The 20,803-nt window shown below is 44.9% G+C and overlaps 1 protein-coding gene across 5 annotated transcripts in view; it reads right to left on the bottom strand.

Annotated features, from left to right (window-relative positions):
- The window catches only part of OGT (O-linked N-acetylglucosamine (GlcNAc) transferase), a 94,685-nt gene that overhangs the window by 4,790 nt on the left and 69,092 nt on the right, over positions 1-20,803 (bottom strand). For 4 of the 5 annotated variants that reach the window (XM_068247520.1, XM_068247521.1, XM_068247524.1 and 1 more), the window contains 2 exons: positions 18,071-18,223; positions 13,800-14,085 (listed from right to left, as the gene is read on the bottom strand). In XM_068247520.1, coding sequence (XP_068103621.1) covers positions 13,800-14,085; positions 18,071-18,223 — 439 coding nt within the window. The remainder of the gene's footprint in view (positions 1-13,799; positions 14,086-18,070; positions 18,224-20,803) is intronic. The other variant, XM_068247523.1, reaches the window with a different exon arrangement.

The following is a 20,803-nucleotide window of genomic DNA, read 5'->3' as shown; positions in this document are numbered from 1 at the left end:
CCTGTGAAAATAACTACAGAGGAGTTAGCCACACTACAGAGGAGTTAGCCACACTACAGAGGAGTTAGCCACACTACAGAGGAGTTAGCCACACTACAGAGGAGTTAGCCACACTACAGAGGAGTTAGCCACACTACAGAGGAGGTAACCACACTACAGAGGAGGTAACCACACTACAGAGGAGGTAACTACACTACAGAGGAGGTAACTACACTACAGAGGAGGTAACTTCACTACAGAGGAGGTAACTTCACTACAGAGGAGGTAACTTCACTACAGAGGAGGTAACTTCACTACAGAGGAGGTAACTTCACTACAGAGGAGGTAACTTAAGGAATGAAGAGATAGGATTATTCTCTCACTGTGTGGACGTAAGTTTTCTCTTGCCTTATCTCCAGCATGATCTTAGTGAATTGAGGCCTATGTTCCTGTCCCCGGAAGCAATTTGTGCGTGCAAGGTTCACCAAAGAATTGCAGACGAACAAGCCAGGTTGGAGATTTTTCTGAGAGGGGGCAGCGGCTCAACTGAGGGGACAATGAAGAAACTGAGGTGCCAGAAAGGCTACAAGGGGCCGGAAGAAGCCCCAAGTAAGTAAACGACTTCTTGCTTCTCCCAGTTCAAGTGTGCTTTAAGTAAAACCATACAAATTATACATCCTCGTCTAACATTTTCATACATAATTATGCCTATGCTGTTTTTCTACTTACTGTATTTTCCGCTGTATAAGACACAAAATGGGGAGAATAGACCCTGCGTCTTATACGCCAAAGGAAGGGAATCCCAGATTTATGAACGCCCACCGATACGAACCGCCAGTGGTTCCCTGCCCGTTTCCCTGCAGTGCCTGGCTCTCCCCTGCGTGCATCTCCTCCCCCTCCCTCTTGTGTCTCTGCGAGCAGTGGGGGGGGGCATGGGGGATACAGGACGACACGTGGGGGAGACATGGAGGACATGTACAAGACGCTTCTGAAATATGGACGCATCAGGTTTAGTTTATATTAATACCCCCCCCCCCCCCCCCGGTTTTGGCCCTCGAAACCTATATTCCGGAGCGTCTTATACGGCAGAAAATACGTTAAGTGTATACATACGCAGGACTAATCTAATTTAAGGGGAATTCCTTTTTCTGTATAAATAAACAGATTGGTGATGTACAAGTCTCTGGTCTTTAAAGGACTTACGAGGCGAATGTTATAAAAAAAAGTTAGTTACCTTATTGCAATATCAGACCTCAGGGCAGACGATCAGTGCTTTCCCTGTCAGTGTCAGGCGCTCTGTTATCTAAATCCAGGATTCATTATAGGCCCCGGCCCTCTGCAGGGTCGCCTGAACGGATGGGATAAGAATTGCCGCTTTAAACAGCAAACGCCTGCGCAGTTTGCATGCCGCTGGTGCAGCTGCGCAGGTTTCCAGCCCTGTCTGCGGGCCGTCCTCGCTCCGTGCGCGTTGGTGTGATTATGTCATGGGCTTCCCCACGTGACCATCCACATGATGGGCAACGCCCCCTCAGCACACACTAGCAACGCTGAGCCGGCTAACTAGAACTCAACTTAGTCAAATGGACGTCGCTGAAGAGCCGCTTGCTCATATTGAGCAGAGGGTCACTGAGGAGCCGCTGGTGAGCTGGCTCACGTACGAGCGCATAACAAAAAACCGCTGGTGAATCAGAATTTTTATTCTTATTCACCAGCGGTTCTTTGTTATCCGCTCTCCGCTCGTACGTGAGCCGGCTCACCAGCGGCTCCTCAGTGACTCTCTGCTCAATATGAGCAAGCGGCTCTTCAGCGACCGTCCATATGACTAAGTTGGCTCTGATCAGCCAGGAATGGACCTCACACCACGTCACTTCCCTCCCTCCCCCGGCACCGTCTGGAAACCTGCGCAGCTGCACATGCGAACTGCGCAGGCATATGTTTAAAGCGGCAATTCTTGGGGGCGCATGCGCGGCGCCGACGAGACCACATGTGAAATCTCGCCGCTCCGCTCCTTGGCAATCTACCACCCGCAATAGCAGCAACATCCAGCACTACCACAGCCCTCAACTTTGGAGACATCCCTTCCGAACATGTCGGGAAAAGGACGGGAGAAAAACGGGCAGAAAAATCCCACCTCCACGCCCGCTACAAGACATTCTCCCCAGGCCGCCTCCCGCCCCGCCCAAGCCAAGATGGCCGACGGGACGAGCCAGACATCTAGGAGCGGCCCTTCCACTCCAGACAAACACGAAGTGCTCCCCGCTTTCGACCCGGACCTAGACCTGACACCACAATTACCTCCAATCCAGGAGGATCTCCTCACACACATCCAGCGAGTATTCAGACTTGAATTGAAAGAGGCAGTCAAGAACATTACAGATCAAATTAAAGATCTGGGCTATCGAGTAGACGCAATAGAAAAACAGGTCGACGACATCGCTGAGGCACAGGAGGATGACAAATCCCAAATAGACCAGCAAGCTGAGAAAATTGAAATGCTGGAGCTCAGACTGGAAGACGCCGAAAATCGCAGCAGGAGAGCGAATGTGCGCATAAGAGGCCTCCCAGAGTCAATCACGGATCTGAAGCCCACGGCCCTCAACCTTTTCACTGCTCTTCTTCCCCAGGTGGACCAGGGCTCCTTTCGCATAGTCAGGATCCACCGGGCACTGGCGAAGCCCCGCAACCCTGAAATGCCCCGAGATGTGGTCCTCAAGTTCCAGTATGAGGAAGTCCGTGATCTCGTACTCGAAGCGGCCAGAAACCTCACCGCTCTCCCCGGCGTTCCGAGCTCGGTGCAATTATACGCAGACATGGCGCCATCAACCATACAGCGCCGCCGAAACCTCCGCCCTGTGACCACCTCGCTCCAAAAGGCTGCAGTGAAATATAGATGGGGATTCCCCTTCTCTCTATCCTTTACACATAACGGCACCGTTCATTCCTGCCGAACACTCGAGGAAGGCCGCAGACTGCTGGAACGAGCAGGCATACAGATGGAACCCATGCCTCCCACAACACTGCCGCAAAGGTCCTCGCGCCCGACCAGGACCTGGTCCTCTAGAAGAAGCAGGCAGCGTTCATCCCAACCTGTGTGAGCTCCCTCTGGGTGCACACTTCTCGACCTAAGGCTATGTCTATAACGGTCAGCCTCTTCTACCTACATACAGTCTAGACCTACAATCAATCCAAAGTGATCTGAACTATCTCTTTCTACAGGGACATGTGAGTACCTTACACCCTATCTCACCCATATAGCCCATGTCCCATAAGGGAACATAGACTTCCAGCCTACCCTGGACTTTCCACGTACCCCCCCAAGGTCACTTGTGGACAACTCTTTTTGTCACTGAACTAGCTGGAACCCTCCGCTATCCTCCTATTTCTACCAGACATGTGAGCCTATCCCGAACTTACAGCATTTGGGACCATATCTAAGTTTAATTGATAGCTTGTACAGCTATGGACCCAGCCTCAACACTACCCCTCCATGCCCCATATTGAGCTGAACATGGGTTTCAGTAACTCAGATCACCCGCCGCAGACGACCAACTGCAACAATTTTCCAGGGAAAGCTATTCATTCTCTGCACAAAACCAAGCTATGTCATTTTTGAGTAAGACTGCCTATCTGATTTTCAAGGTCATTTTCAATTACAACTATCACCCACTAGATGGTGCTGTTGGGACACATATAAAAAATAACTCAGGCATTACTCTTAAATGTTTTTCCACCCTGATGTGGGATCTTGCCGAGGACACCAATGCTGTCCCCCACCTAATGAGCAGGGCTGAAAGCGTACTATTATTGCTCTCAGCTCTCCTCATTTATATGAGGACTTTTTCCTCTACTTACTTGTGTAACCACGTTACCACTATCGTTAGGCCACGTTGGCCACCCTTATTGTTGTATGTTTGTGTTTATTTACAGGTCTATGATATTATGCAAATCTACTGTTCTAAAATGGATGCTCCAGCTGATGGAGGAGACACACTGTCGCTTGCCTCGTCTTTTACAAACTATAGCACCTACTAAACCCTAATCAATATGGCCCAAATCAATATATCTCACAACGCTAAAGGCCTAAATTCACCATTTAAACGAAGAAAAGCTTTTATAGACTACCAGAAATGCTCTCCGGACGTAATTTGTATTCAAGAGACGCATTTCACTAAAGTATCATTCCCCAAATATTTCCATACTCAATATCAGCGACACTTTGTCTCCTCGGCTTCCTCTAAACATAGAGGTGTACTTACCCTTCTTAGGAATTCCCTGCCATTTGTCCTAGAAAACTGCATTAATGTTGATGAAGGCTGCTACACTATCTTGATAGGCTCATTGCAATCACGTAAAATATGCATAGTCAACCTATACGCCCCGCCTGAAGCACCACTGACCCCCATTAACGCTATCCGAAAACACTTAGAAAATTACCAGTCCTATCACACCATATGGGCAGGTGATTTCAACATTGCTCCCAACCCAACCATAGATAGATCACAACAACCCCCCTCCTCTAGACAGCGCCAACTCTCCACATCCCTACGCAAAACGCTCTCTGAGACACATATGGTAGATGCATGGAGAGAATTTAACCCAACTTCCCGCAGCTACACCTTTTTCTCCTCTGCACACCACACCTACTCTAGAATCGATGCTATACTCCTATCCTCTGCCCTAATACCCAATCTGATCTTCGCTAGGCACATGATTAGCACTTGGTCAGACCATGACATAGTCTGGATAGCGTGCACGTCCCTCACCACCCCTATTGCTCGACCCCCCTGGAGGCTCAATGAGAGTCTCTTAACAGACGGGGAGACAGTCCTTGAAATGGAAGAGCATCTAACAAGCTATTTTCAACTAAATGATGTAGACCACATTAGACCAGACATTTTATGGCTGGCCCACAAACCCACCATTCGGGGCCATTTAATAAAAATTGCTACACAAAAGAAAAAAGCTAAAACTATTCAACAACTCAATCTAGAACACAAGCTATTCCATTTGCAGACGGCCCACGCCTCCTCCCCTTCCAGATACCTATACAAACAAATTCAGGACACTCAACACCAAATAGACATACTCCTATCAGCGCGAACAGAAAAGGCTATTAGATGGACTAAGTCAAAAGCCTACGTACAATACAACAAGCCCAACACGTGGCTAGCCCGTAAACTTAGACACACCCACTCCATCAACAAAGTCCTCCAAATTAAGACAAAAGTGGGAACGATCACATCTGATCCACTTAAAATTCACTCGGAATTTGCGGATTACTATAAATCATTATATGCCACCAAAACACCTCCTACAGCCCGCCAATCTAATAATCCATTCTACCAAAATCTGGCACATCCAAAACTCCTACCAGACAAAGCTAGCGCTCTCAACATCCCAATCTCTGACCTCGAAATTTTTCTAGCCATTAAAAAGCTAAAGAACGGGAAAGCGCCTGGACCAGATGGCTTTACGGCCATATATTATAAAAAAATTTAAAAAAAATCCTCATACCCTATCTCAAAAGACTATTTAATTCCATTTTAGACGGCAAAACCCCACCCCCAGAATTTCTCCAATCCATTATTGCTGTTATCCCCAAACCAAAAAGAGACCCGCTAGATATCAAAAATTATAGGCCCATATCACTGCTCAACCTCGACTACAAAATTTTAACAGCCATACTAGTAGCCAGGCTAAATAAAGTATTAGGATCCCTCATTCACAAAGACCAAGTAGGCTTTGTTCCGCTCCGCCAAGCCCCAGACAACGTCAGGAAAATCATTAACTTGCTACACATAGTAAAATCAAACAAAACCCCTTTTGCACTTCTGTCATTGGACATGGAGAAAGCATTTGACACGATAGATTGGTCCTTTATGCTTGACACACTCCTTAATGCAGGAATTAGTGGCCCTTTTCTCCAAGCTGTCAAATGTCTTTACTCCAATCCTTCAGCCCATCTTAAACTTCCTACTGACTCCCCTGTAAACATCCCCATCCAGCGAGGAACGAGACAGGGCTGCCCTCTTTCCCCTGCTATCTTCGCCCTTACAATAGAGCCCTTAGCCAATAAAATACGAGCCATGTCCGACATCCAAGGCATTAAGGTCAAAAACTCTGAATACAAGGCCAGCCTATTCGCTGACGATCTCCTACTAACGCTCTCAGCACCCCACACCTCTATTCCCAACCTGCTTCAACTGGTTAAGCAATTTGGACAACTTTCTGGACTTACCCTAAACATTAATAAGTCTGAGATACTGTTCGCAAACATGCCTAAACGAAATGCGGAGGCTTTAGCTACTAAGATGGGACTATCCTATCAGACAAAGTATATCACTTACCTAGGAATCAAGATCTCCACGAACCCTGCTGACCTGTCCTTACTAAATTACAAGCCAATGTTCTTGGAACTAAAACGCGATATGGTGAAATGGAATTCTCCCTCCATCTCATGGTCAGGCCGCATTCACTCTGTCCGAATGAACCTATTACCACGCCTCCTTTATCTCTTTAGAACATTGCCTATCCAGCTGACTAAAGCCTCACTCAAAGACCTGCAGATCTCTATTTTTAAATTTATAGCTAATAATAAGAAAAGTAGGATTAGACAGAGCACCATGCATCTTAATCGAGATAGAGGAGGACTAGGTGTCCCCGACCTATTTAGCTACTATAGAGCAGCCCAAATAGCCCAATTGGCACAGCTACACTCTAATAACAATCATCCTCTCTGGGCAGACATAGAAAATGATCTTCTCGCTCCAATCAACCTGGCGGCCCTCCAGTGGTCTCCCCAACTTGCTCCAAACAAATACAAAACACAGTCACCTCTGTCGGCCCATTCCCTTACTATTTGGAACAAACTCAGATTAGCCAAAAAACTTCAATCTCCTGTCCCTCTACAAATGTCAATTTTTGGAAACCCTAGCTTTCCCCCTGGCTGGGAATTGCGACCCTTCCAATGGTGGACGGCTCATAACTTTATAACTATCTCCAACTTCCTAGTAAACAATCGCCTTCCAAACTGGGCAAATTTTTGTTCCCATACGTCATTCCCACCTAAGGAGCACTTTAGGGCCCTACAAATCTTCCATTACTTATGCACACTAACCCAATCTACGCTCCCCTTCCCCCCACGCACCACCTACGAGCACTGGTGTGACCAGAGACCTCTGGAGGGCGGTCTCATCTCCTACCTCTACTCAGTCCTATCTCAACCCCTGGACACAGTAAAAATCCCAGCGATGACAGCTTGGGAAACTGATCTAGGCATGACCCTTACACTTAAACAATGGTCTAAATGTTGCCTCACTTTGGCTAAAGGGAGTAGCTACTTCTCGCATATCGAAACAAATTTTAAAATTCTCCATCGCGCATACCTCACCCCTCAGAAACTGCATGCCATGTCTAGAGACAAATCTCCCCGCTGCTTTAGGCAATGCGGTCAACTGGGTGATATGGCCCATATTTGGTGGTTTTGTCCTATAGTTCAAAAATACTGGGCTCAAGTGGCCTCTACTATAGGCACGGCTATTGAAACATCTCTCGCACCGGATCCACTTCAACTACTCCTGGGGCATAAACCGCTAAAGTGGAAATACCCACAACATAGACTTGCGCAACATATAGCCAAAGCGGCTAGACTCCACATTGCTCGCCAATGGCTGAAGCCGACCCTCATTTGAAATGACAGATTCCATAATCACAGAGATCCTAATAGCCGAAAGGCTGTTAGCCATAATTAATGATACTACCTTATCCTTCACACGTACTTGGCAACCTTGGCTTTCGGCCTCACCAACCCTAGGTCTTCGAGCCAGTGCCCTCTCCTTCTAGGAGCACCATCACATGCTATCCGTAACTATAGAAGAACTTTGTAGACACATTGCTATAAAAATCATCTGACCTGTCTGTTTCTTTGCTTGTTAATATTTTGTTCTACCTGTTAGCCAATAATTGACTTTTGCTTTTAACATAATATTGGCCCTGGGTAAGGGTCTATTTAAATGCTGTCAATTTTCACTGTAATCTTCAATAAAACCTTTTGAAACTAAAGCGGCAATTCTTATCCGATCAGTTCAGGCGACCCTGTGGAGGGTCGTGGCCTGTAATGAATCCTGGATTTAGATAACAGAGCGCCTGAAACTGGCAGGGAAAGCACTGATCGTCTGCACTGAGGTCTGATATTGCAATAAGGTAACTAACTTTTTTTTAATATTCGCCTCGTAAGTCCTTTAAGGAACCAGAGATTCGTGGTACGAAAGTGGTTAAGGTCATTAAAAATGATCATCAATTCCAATTTCCAGACAACTGTCCTTACAGAATAGGTTCTCAACACATGGTGCGGGGGGTACTTGAACTGGATCAAGGAGGTACCTGAACTCGCCATAACAATGAGTGTTTCATTTCGTTGAGCACTAAACTAATAACTCATAATGCAACCCAAATAAGTATTTTTCATTTACAGCATAGGAGTTTGGAAATAAATTATTCACATATAGTTCATACGCATTTGTTAGAAGTACTAAGGGGTCCTTGAAATTGTGTTACAGACAGTAGGGGGTACTCTGCAAAACCCATCTTTCCCAAAGGAGCATAGTATCTAAAATGTTGAGAGACACTTTACTTCAGATGCAAAGGCAGCAACATACTGCCTACCACTTCAAAGGACACCTGAAGTGAGGCGGATATGGAGGCTGCCATATTTATTTACTTTTAAACAATGCAGGTTGCCTGGTTGTCCTGCTGATTCTCTGCTTGTAATACTACAGGCTCTTCTCAAAAAATTTGCATATTGTGATAAAGTTCATTATTTTCGGTAATGTACTGATAAACATTAGACTTTCATATATTTTAGATTCAAATACACACAACTGAAGTAGTTCAAGCCTTTTATTGTTTTAATATTGAGGATTTTGGCATACAGCTCATGAAAACCCAAAATTCCTATCTCAAAAAATTAGCATATTTCATCCAACCAATAAAATAAAGTGTTTTTAAAACAAAAAAAAGTCAACGTTCAAATAATTATGTTCAGTTATGCACTCAATACTTGGTTGGGAATCCTTTTGCAGAAATGACTGCTTCAATGCGGCGTGGCATGGAGGCAATCAGCCTGTGGCACTGCTCAGGTGTTATGGAGGCCCAGGATGCTTCGATAGCGGCCTTAAAGGGGAACTTCAGCCTAAACAAACATACTGTTTTTAAGTTACATTAGTTATGTTAATTAGAATAGATAGGTAATATAATCTCTTATGCACCCTGTTTTAAAAGAACAGGCAAATGTTTGTGCTTCATGGGTGCTGCCATCTTTGTCATGGGGGCAGCCATCTTTTTGGTTGAAAGGAGGTGACAAGGAGCAGGAGACACAGTTCTAACTGTCCTGTGTCCTGATTACCCCTCCCAGCTGCACACGCTAGGCTTCAAATATCAAATTCAAAATGTAAAAAAAAAAAAAAAATTGCACCAAAACAGCAGAACGAGAACAACAAAATCAGAAATCCCATCATGCCTTGCACAGCATCAGGGAAAAAAAGCCCGGGCAGTTTTTTTATGTGCAGCTAAAAATGAGGCTTGTATAAGAGAAACAAAGTTCTGACGCTGTGAAACTGTTAAAGAAACACAAAGCCTTTTCAGTGCTGCTGAGTCGATTTTTAGTCCGGAGGTTCACTTTAAGCTCATCCAGAGTGTTGGGTCTTGCGTCTCAACTTTCTCTTCACAATATCCCACAGATTCTCTATGGGGTTCAGGTCAGGAGAGTAGCCAGGCCAATTGAGCACAGTAATACCATGGTCAGTAAACCATTTACCAGTGGTTTTGGCACTGTGAGCAGGTGTCAGGTCGTGCTGAAAAATGAAATCATCTCCAGAAAGCTTTTCAGCAGATGGAAGCATTAAGTGCTCCAAAATCTCCTGATAGCTAGCTGCATTGACCCTGCCCTTGATAAAACACAGTGGACCAACACCAGCAGCTGACATGGCACCCCAGACCATCTCTGACTGTGGGTACTTGACACGGGACTTCAGGCATTTTGGCATTTCCCTCTCCCCACTCTTCCTCCAGCACCTTGATTTCCGAATGACATGCAAAAGTTGCTTTAAAGGGAAGGTTCAGGGAGAGGATTAAAAAAATAAAAATAAATTTCCACTTACCTGGGGCTTCCTCCAGCCCGTGGCAGGCAGGAGGTGCCCTCGCCGCCGCTCCGCAGGCTCCCGGTGGTCTCTGGTGCCCGACCTGGCCAGGCCGGCTGCCAGGTCGGGCTCTTCTGCGCTCCATTTCCTGGCACTTCTGCGTCCCACGCCGGCGCGCTGTCGTCATCGGACGTCCGCCGGGCTGTACTGCGCATGCGCAGAACTACTGCTCCTGCGCAGTACAGCCCGGCGGACGTCTAATGACGTCAGCGCGCCGGCGTGGGACGCAGAAGTGCCAGGAAATAGAGCGCAGAAGAGCCCGACCTGGCAGCCGGCCTGGCCAGGTCGGGCACCAGAGACCACCGGGAGCCTGCGGAGCGGCGGCGAGGGCACCTCCTGCCTGCCACGGGCTGGAGGAAGCCCCAGGTAAGTGGAAATTTATTTTTATTTTTTTAATCCCCTCCCTGAACCTTCCCTTTAATCCGAAAAAAGTACTTGGACCACTGAGCAACAGTCCAGTGCTGCTTCTCTGTAGCCCAGGTCAGGCGCTTCTGCAGCTGTTTCTGGTTCAAAAGTGGGTTCATGCTTCCATCTGCTGAAAAGCTTTATGGAGATGAAGATTTCATTTTTCAGCACGACCTGGCACCTGCTCACAGTGCCAAAACCACTGGTAAATGGTTTACTGACCATGGTATTACTGTGCTCAATTGGCCTGCCAACTCTCCTGACCTGAACCCCATAGAAAATCTGTGGGATATAGTGAAGAGAAAGTTGAGACGCAAGACCCAACACTCTGGATGAGTTAAAGGCCGCTATCGAAGCATCCTGGGCCTCCATAACACCTGAGCAGTGCCACACGCTGATTGCCTCCATGCTATGCCGCATTGAAGCAGTCATTTCTGCACAAGGATTCCCGACCAAGTATTGAGTGCACAACTGAACATAATTATTTGAACGTAGTGGGATGTGGGTGTCAAAAACACCCTCTAGTGAAAAGATACAGGAGACAAAAGTGGGAGCCCAATGGTGTAGTATGTCAGAAACAATGGAACGTAATAAAAAGTAAGACACTACTCACAAAGGTGGGTTGCAGAGGGGCAACCGACCACAGGAAGCAGGTGGAGACAACAAACCCGACTCCACTCGGGGTGGTCCCTAGGGACCTGGATGCGGTCGCTCTTCTTGGTAAAAGAAAGGGGACAGATATCCGCCGTGGTCGAAGCCACATGTGGTCTGTACCCACCCCTCAGACGGGTGAAGTAAGGGGGTATGATTGCACAATAAGGGTATAAGAGGCGCCCTGGTGTAATAAAAGCATCTAAAAGCAGTATAAAAACGGGAAATAAAATTTGAGGTAGCTTACCTCAGTGATGAAAAAATCTTTATATTTTACTAATAAAAACCTTTGTAAAATACAAAGATTTTTTCGTCACTGAGGTAAGCTACCTCAAATTTATTTCCCGTTTTTATACTGCTTTTAGATGCTTTTATTATTACACCAGGGCGCCTCTTATACCCTTATTGTATAATTATTTGAAGGTTGACTTTTTTTGTTTTAAAAACACTTCGTTCATTGGTCAGATGAAATGTGCTATTTTTTTGAGATAGGAAATTTGGGTTTTCATGAGCTGTATGCCAAAATCATCAATATTAAAACAATAAAAGGCTTGAACTACTTCAGTTGTGTGTATTTGAATCTAAAATATATGAAAGTCTAATGTTTATCAGTACATTACCGAAAATAATGAACTTTATCACAATATGCTAATTTTTTGAAAAGATCCTGTATTAGCAATAGACCCTGAACAGGTTTGCAGATCACGTCTGATCGAAGTCTGACTGGAGTAGCTGCATGCTTATTCACGTTTGTGATTCAAACACTACTGATGCAGTCTGTCAGGCAGACTGATAAGGCTGTTTCTGAACGATCCGCTCAGCTCAGCTGCAGACAGACTGTACACCCTGTACTGTCGCTGGAACGCCCGCCCGGCGGGAGGGTCTGACGGACCCTTTGTTCCCTGTAGTACAGCGTGTGTACGAGGCTTAGTACTGTTTAAAACAAAATAAATATGGCAGCCTCCCTATCCGTCTCACTTCAGGTGTACTCTTAAGCTATGTACACACATGCGACAACGATCGCGTTGTCAACGACGAACAAACTTAATTGATGAAAGAACGACCTAAGTAAAGTTAGTTTTAAAAGGTGTGAAAAGATCAGATCGTTAGAACGAATGTTGCATCACGTAAAATTAACTATTGCGCCTGCGCATAAAAATTATAAGTTCCATGGAGAAATAGTGAAATGCGCATGTCAAGCCTAGTACGAACGATCGTTTCCAACGATGTACTACTTTTGCAAACGATCGTCGTTGGGAAAAATCCGCCAAGCTAGATCATTCGTTTTGAACGATCTAGCTCGTCCGTCGTTAGACTTCATGGTCGTTGGCTGCTTTTTTTTCAAACGATCGACGTTTGAAAGGATCGGGGAACGATCGTTTCAAACGACTATAGTCGCATGTGTGTACGCACCTTAAGAATGAATAAGGTCTCCCTTTAATCCTTGCAATATATGGATTGTGTTTTCCTCAACAAAAATGTAACAAAAAACCTAAAAAAACACAACACAGCCCCTAAGGGATACTTACCTCGGGAGGGGGAAGCCTCAAAACCTTAATGAGGCTTCCCCCTGTCCTTAGTCTCGGGGATCTAGTGCTGGCTCCCCCGAAAATTCCCTGACAAGAGCAGAGAAGCACTGTGCAGGGGCAATATTTAGCTTTACTGCTCCAGCGCAGTAGAAGCTTTTTACGATCAGGCTCCGGAAGAAATAGCCAAGCCCGATTGGGTCTGCTCCACTGCGCAGGCAGGTTACCTGCACCTGTGCTGTATAACTGACCCGATGAGGGTCAGCTATTTTCTCCAGAGCCAGATTGGAAAGCCCGTGCCTGCGCTGGAGCCTAAAAAGTAAATATTGCCGCGGATGGAGTTCGGGGCAGTCAGCGATGGTTCCAGGAGGCTGAAGAGGACGGGTAAGCCTCATTAGGGATCAAGTATCCCCCAGGGGGTGTTTTTTACATTACAGATTTCCTTTAAGCAGCATAATGAATAATCATAGGCCTGCTATATTACTAAACCAGGGAGGAATGTTTACATCAGGGGTGCCCACACTTTCGGCTTGTGAGCTACTTTAAAAAAATTAGCAAGTCAAAATGATCTACCTATGTACAATTTTTAAGATCACACTTTTATATACAGAATGGAAAATGTAGTGGGGTCGGGATCTACCCAATGGGCACCCCTAGTTTACATCATATATAAACCGCTACATTCTACTTTTTCATCTATTGGCAGCTACAAATGTGGCACTCATTTTGCCCTCCATGTGACTGCATACCAGGCACAACCCTATCCACTACAACATTTTGTGTAAATACAGAAGGGAGGGGCAGAAATACTAAAACGCCCACCTATTTCCCCTCATATGATGAGTTACATTATGCTATCTCAAGCACTGACAAAAAATTGTTGTCAGTGTTGATGAGGAGAGAGACAGGCAGAAATCAAATCTGTGTGTGCAGGAAAAAAAACTTACAGTCTATAGCTAAAAACAATTTATACATTAACTGCTTAACATGTTTAAATAAAACCTTAACGTTTCTAATAAAAAGTATAAAAAAGTAAAAGCACCAGCTTTGTTTGATCTTTCAGCATATTTCACACCTGGCATAGTAACCATCGGTGTGCCTGCCCACAGGACATCCATCCCAGTAGTGTGTCCATTGCACAGAGGTGTATCCAAGCAGACGTCAGCCAACTGTCCTCTTCGAACATGTTCCTCTTTAGGAGCAACTGGAGAGAAAATAATCCTGGATTGTGGCAGCCCCATATTCTGAGCATACTGCTGTATATTTGGCTCCCCGACTGCAGGGAATCGCAAAAGCCACAAGACACTGTTTGGAACACGCTTCAAAATCTAAGCCACAAAAGAGAAATAGGAAATCAAAAGATGAACTATGAACTGAAAACCAAACCTTCCTTTTTGTTAAAAATGGATCTATACAATTTCTGCATAAGCTAGATTGTAATATGTTCTTAGAAATGTAATTCACCCACCTCACTTGAGAAAATAAAATCATAATCAAACACATTCCTAAGCAATTACTGCTCTTGACGATATGCATGCACTGGGGGTAGGAGCAGCACTCATGTAGGCTGTGGACAGCATGTGCGGTGACCTTCCTCTTGTACCAATGAGATTGACAACCAATAAAAAGCTTGAACCACACCAAGTATTTATAAAACACTAAATTTCATGTTTTATGAAGACGTGGAGTGGATAAAGCTTCTCTCTACTGCTTGACTGTATGTATGTATGTATGTATGTATGTATGTATGTATGTATGTATGTATGTATGTATGTATGTATGTATGTATGTATATTCTAGCAGATGCCTGTAAATCCAGCACACTTCAGTGGCCAGAGTTACATCATATGCAACACTGTCACCTACTGAAATGCACAGAAAGATCTTGTATTACAATACATCGAGTTGTTCACTGTAAATAAGGTGTATATAATATTGCACACCAATGCTGACCATAACAGTGGCTGAGCAACACAAGTCCTATTGTGAACGAAACCTTGTTCTATATGACAATGTGGAGTGATGGCCACTAGAGAGGAGTGCAAATTTATACATGGAAATTTGCATTCTTGCGCAACTTAATTTTCACTTGAGACACATTTTTGCTAAAAATAAGAACTTTCTTGAAAATGTGTTTTCTCATGCAAAATTTACTTCAATGCATTTAACAGTGAGGCTTTTACATGCATGCCTGTAAGGTAAGGTTCGGTGTTTGTTGTGGAGAAAATATGCCAACAGCAAAACAACATACGTAAGAACGTACATAACTAGCCGTTTCTTCTTCCGGCATTATACCTGAATAGAAAAATTTGCACTTTTACAAAAATGATGGCAAAATAAAAAAAGGCCATATTTGCTCATCACTATTGGACACTGTTAGGGACTAGAGAGCTATCAGGAGGATACAAGGCCAAATTTAATTATTTTATGTGCTTTAGAATTCATGCATACACACCTATCAGCTGCAACATTAAAACCAACGGCAGTTGACGTGAATCCCTTGAATTATTTCATTAAAATGGCACCTGTCAGGGGGTGGACTATTTAAGCCAGCATGTTAAATCATGCCAGTCCATTTTTTCCTGCTTCAACCAAATCACCTACAAGAACTAAGAATCAGAACAGGACAAGGCCCAGTGTGTGCCATTGCATCAAGGGAAACAAAACCATGCAGAATGGTCACCTTTACCAGATTTTACAGTGCTGGAGGGGAAAAAAACAAAGACAACGGGAGCCCAAATGGTGCAGTATGTGACAGGTGATGAGTATCGGCACCCCGAACGTGGCAAATAGACTGCAACGGCACTTTTATTTGGCTTGAGGGAGTGGGCATGATCCCACAAAACGCGTTGCCTGTGCTTAATTTTCAATTAAACTTCCTTATCTAAAGTGAGTTTGTTGTCTGTGAGGTAAGCCACCTCATCTTTATTTTAATTGATTCTAGAGTGTTTTATATACAGTGATGTGAAAAACTATTTGCCCCCTTCCTGATTTCTTATTCTTTTGCATGTTTGTCACACTTAAATGTTTCTGCTCATCAAAAACTGTTAACTATTAGTCAAAGATAACATAATTGAACACAAAATGCAGTTTTAAATGATGGTTTTTATTATTTAATGGGAAAAAAACCTCAAAACCTACATGGCCCTGTGTGAAAAAGAAATTGCCCCCTGAACCTAATAACTGGTTGGGCCACCCTTAGCAGCAATAACTGCAATCAAGCGTTTGCGATAACTTGCAACGAGTCTTTTACAGCGCTCTGGAGGAATTTTGGCCCACTCATCTTTGCAGAATTGTTGTAATTCAGCTTTATTTGAGGGTTTTCTAACATGAACCGCCTTTTTAAGGTCATGCCTTAACATCTCAATAGGATTCAGGTCAGGACTTTGACTAGGCCACTCCAAAGTCTTCATTTAGTTTTTCTTCAGCCATTCAGAGGTGAATTTGCTGGTGTGTTTTGGGTTAATGTCCTGCTGCAGCACCCAAGATCGCTTCAGCTTGAGTTGACGAACAGATGGCCGAACATTCTCCTTCAGGATTTTTTGGCAGACAGTAGAATTAATGGTTCCATCTATCACAGCAAGCCTTCCAGGTTCTGAAGCAGCAAAACAACCCCAGACCATCACACTACCACCACCATATTTACTGTTGGTATGATGTTCTTTTGCTGAAATGCTGTGTTACTTCTACACCAGATGTAACGGGACACGCACCTTCCAAAAAGTTCAACTTTTGTCTCGTCGGTCCACAAGGTATTTTCCCAAAAGTCTTGGCAATCATTGAGATTTTTTTTAGCAAAATTGAGACGAGCCTTAATGTTCTTTTTGCTTAAAAGTGGTTTGCGCCTTGGATATCTGCCATGCAGGCCATTTTTGTACAGTCTCTTATGGTGGAGTCGTGAACACTGACCTTAATTGAGGCAAGTGAGGCCTGCAGTTCTTTAGATGTTGTCCTGGGGTCTTTTGTGGCCTCTTGGATGAGTTTTCTCTGCGCTCTTGGGGTAATGTTGGTCGGCCGGCCACTCCTGGGAAGGTTCATCACTGTTCCATGTTTTTGCCATTTGTGGATAATGGCTCTCACTGTGGTTTGCTGGAGTCCCAAAGCTTTAGAAATGGCTTTATAACCTTTACCAGACTGATAGATCCCAATTACTTTTGTTCTCATTTGTTCCTGAATTTCTTTGGATCTTAGCATGATGGTCTAGCTTTTGAGGTGCTTTTGGTCTACTTCTGTGTCAGATAGCTCATATTTAAGTGATTTCTTGATTGAAACAGGTGTGGCAGTAATCAGGCCTGGGGGTGACTACAGAAATTGAACTCAGGTGTGATAAACCACAGTAAGTTATTTTTTAACAAAGGGGGGGGCGCAATCACTTTTTTACACAGGGCCATGTAGATTTGGAGTTTTTTTTCTCACTAAATAATAAAAACCATCATTTAAAACTGCATTTTGTGTTCAATTATGTTATCTTTGACTAATAGTTCATGGTTTTTGATGAGAAGAAACATTTAAGTGTGACAAACATGCAAAAGAATAGAAATCAGAAAGGGGGCAAATAGTTTTTCACATCACTGTACATTGGGCGCCTCTTTACCATCTACTTTATCAGATTTTGTCTAATAAGAACAGGTGACTAAAGACTAGGGAATTTCTAAACTGTAGGTCACAATGAGATCATTACTGCCCTTTGTACAACAGGCTTGAGAAAACCAAGGGTTGCTATATTACTGTGATTGGTAATCCTTATGAATGAGCATGAAAATCAACGAGCTCGTATGACAGAATCATTGTACAAAACTGTCTGCTTCACTCCTGTAAATGTAGCAGATTGAGGAAGTCGACAATACTCTTCCCACACCACAGGTCTCAGGCAGACCCTGGGCCATATGCAATTAACTTTTTCACCTGACTTTTCTCCTAGGAGATAATTTTCATCTTCTCTTTAAAATAACTTTGAAGCATTTTACAATTGAAAAAGTACCCAGATATTGGTGAAACTTACTATCAAAATAATTTTTAGTATTTTTTTTTGCTTGCTGGTGGTTTAACATGCATTTTATAACAAGGTGTGAAAATATCACCTAGGAGAAAACTCGGGAGAAAAAGTGAATTGCATATGGCCCCTTGGCAACAACAAATAGTCAGCAATTTTCTGTCCTACAACCTCTATTAGTACAATCTTTGTAATAGTAATCTTTCTTTTTATACACATGGTTTGTGAAAGTTCTTTCTTTAGATAGAATAGGAAAGGGGTTTTTCATATACTTAATCAAAAAGTGCGGTGTGTAATCAGTTCATATACAGTTTACTCACATTTGCCCACATCTGCAGGGTTGGTGGGTCAATCTTGTAAAGCTGATTAAAGTTGCAGTAAACCACAGCATCCTCAGGCAGTCCATACTGCGATCGCGTGGTTACAATTATTGTGCGAGGAACCTCTTCACCTGTTGCAGCTTTATTATTTATCTGTAGAGAAACAAACACTCTATGATGTAGTAGGCAATATTAATGTATCTGCAAACATTTGGCTTACAAATGTAAGTCCTTACAGTAGCATCAGTCAGGAGCTTGGGGTTCCGGTGTGACTTTTACATGCGGCCTCATGCACTCTATTGACATGGAGCCCTAAAACCTACCAAGGACATCTGAAGTGTCAGAGAAGTGTATTTAAAGTAAGAAAACAGAGTTAGGGCTTACCACTGTGCAATGCATATATAGAGGTGTTTATTACTAGCATAGCACCAAAGCTAATAAGATGGATGAAGGAGGACCCCTCTGGTCCAGGGTCCCTGATGCGGTCACTACCTCTGCACCCCCTATTGTTACGCCACTGGTCCTTCACCTTCCCCATCCTATGGAACGCTTTTCCACTGCCCACCAGGCTAGCTTTCAAGGCAACCCCTCTCCTTTTGGATCATCACACCCTCCCTTTAGATTGTAAGCTTTGGCAGGGCCCTCCCTCCTTGTGTATTCTTCTTGATCGTGCACACTTCAATTATTGGAACTACTACACCAGTGTGTGATCTTGCATTGTGCATCTTATTGCCTGTATTATGTTGTTCGTAGCACTATTATCGTTGTCTGTAACCTTATTTATTGTCTAGTGTACAACATGTTGGCGCTACATCAATTCATGAAATTATTATTAAAGGGAAGGTTCAGGGACTAGCTAAAAAAAATAAAAATCCATTTCCACTTACCTGGGGCTTCCTCCAGCCCGTGGCAGGCAGGAGGTGCCCTCGGCGCCGCTCCACAGGCTCCCGGTGGTCTTCGGTGGCCGACCCGACCTGGCCAGGCCAGCCGCCAGGTCGGGCCTCTTCTGCGCTCCATGGTGCGTTCCACGCCGGCGCGCTGACGTCATCGGACGTCCTCTGGGTTGTACTGCGCAGGCTCAGAACTACTGAGCCTGCGCAGTACAGCCCGGAGGACGTCCGATGACGTCAGCGCGCCGGCGTGGAACGCACCATGGAGCGCAGAAGAGGCCCGACCTGGCTGCCGGCCTGGCCAGGTCGGGTCGGCCACCGGAGACCACCGGGAGCCTGCGGAGCGGAGCCGAGGGCACCTCCTGCCTGCCACGGGCTGGAGGAAGCCCCAGGTAAGTGGAAATGGATTTTTATTTTTTTTAGCTAGTCCCTGAACCTTCCCTTTAAAGGGGCACAATGGCAAAAAAAAAGTGCAACATTTAAAGGGCATGTAAACATATACAAATAAAAAGTACATTTTGCCCAGAGTAAAATGAGACAAATTACTTTTTCACTATGTTGCTGTCACTTACAGTAGGTTGTAGAAATCTAACAGAACTGACAGGTTTTAGACCAGCTTATCTCCTTATTGGGGGGGGGTTCTCAAGATTTACTTTATTTTCAAAAGCACTTAGTAAATGGCATTTGCTCCATTCAACTGCCAAAAAAAACTGTGCAGCAAGCAGGGAGGCTGGCTAGCTTATTTGTAGAAATCCTTTTCAGGGAATGTCGTTATAAAGAGTAAAGGCTGAGAATCCCCCATGAGAAGATGGGCTAGTCCAAAACCTGTCAGTAATGGCAGATTTCTACTACCTACTCTAAGTGACAGGCAGCAACATAGGAGAAAAGAAATTCATGTCTCATTTTACTCTAGGAAAAATGTACTTCTTAATCGTATGTTTACATGTACTTTAAAGAGAACCCGAGGTGGGGATCTTAGAAAGAAATCTATACACAGAGGCTGGGTCTGGCTATAGTGCTCAGCCTCTGTTGCTATTTGAATCCCCCCCCCCCCCCCTTAGTCCCCTCTGCGCTCCGCTCTCCCCCATAAATTACAGCCGCGCTGGCGACACGCAGCGTGTCGCAGCGGGCTGTATTTACCTCCCTAATGTCACTCACGCCGCTCCCCCGCCTCCTGCAGCGCGCCGGTCCCCACTCGCGTCCCTTCCCTCGCCGCTGATTAGAGGGAAGGGACGCGGGCGGGGACCAGCGCTCTGCAGGCGGAGCGGTGTGCGTGACATTAGGGAGCTAAACATTGCCAGAGTGCAGCTGTAATTTATGGGGGAGAGCGGAGTGCAGGGGGCACTTAGAGGGGATTCAAATAGCAACAGAGGCTGGGCACTATAGCCAGACCCAGCCTCTGCGTATAGATTTCTTTCTAAGATCCCCACCTCGGGTTCTCTTGTCCTTAACACAGCCAAAACTGTTGAGGTGATAGATTTCAGGAGGCATGCTCCCGCCCCCCCACCAATCTACATTGATGGCTTTGAAGCTGAGCGAGTGGCCAGCGTTCGCCTCCTGGGCACCACCATCTCAAATGACCTGACCTGGAAGTAAAACACCACCTTAACTCAGAGGAAAGCCCAGCAGAGGCTGTTCTTCCTCCGACAACTGAAGAAGTTCGTCATGGCCCAGGAATTGCTGACGAACTTCTACACTGCCACCATAGAGTCCGTCCTCTGCTCTTCGATCCTTGTATGGTACGCTGGATCGTCCAACAGGGATAGATACAAACTTCAGAGGATCATTAGATCGGCAGAAAGGGTCATTGGGAGACCACTCCCCTCACTCGACTGCCTACATC

Source organism: Hyperolius riggenbachi, chromosome 8 (genome assembly GCF_040937935.1).
Source record: "Hyperolius riggenbachi isolate aHypRig1 chromosome 8, aHypRig1.pri, whole genome shotgun sequence".
Classification (NCBI taxonomy): Eukaryota; Metazoa; Chordata; class Amphibia; order Anura; family Hyperoliidae; genus Hyperolius; species Hyperolius riggenbachi.
Note: the sequence above shows the minus strand (reverse complement) of the source record. Positions and strands in the feature narration are given on the sequence as shown.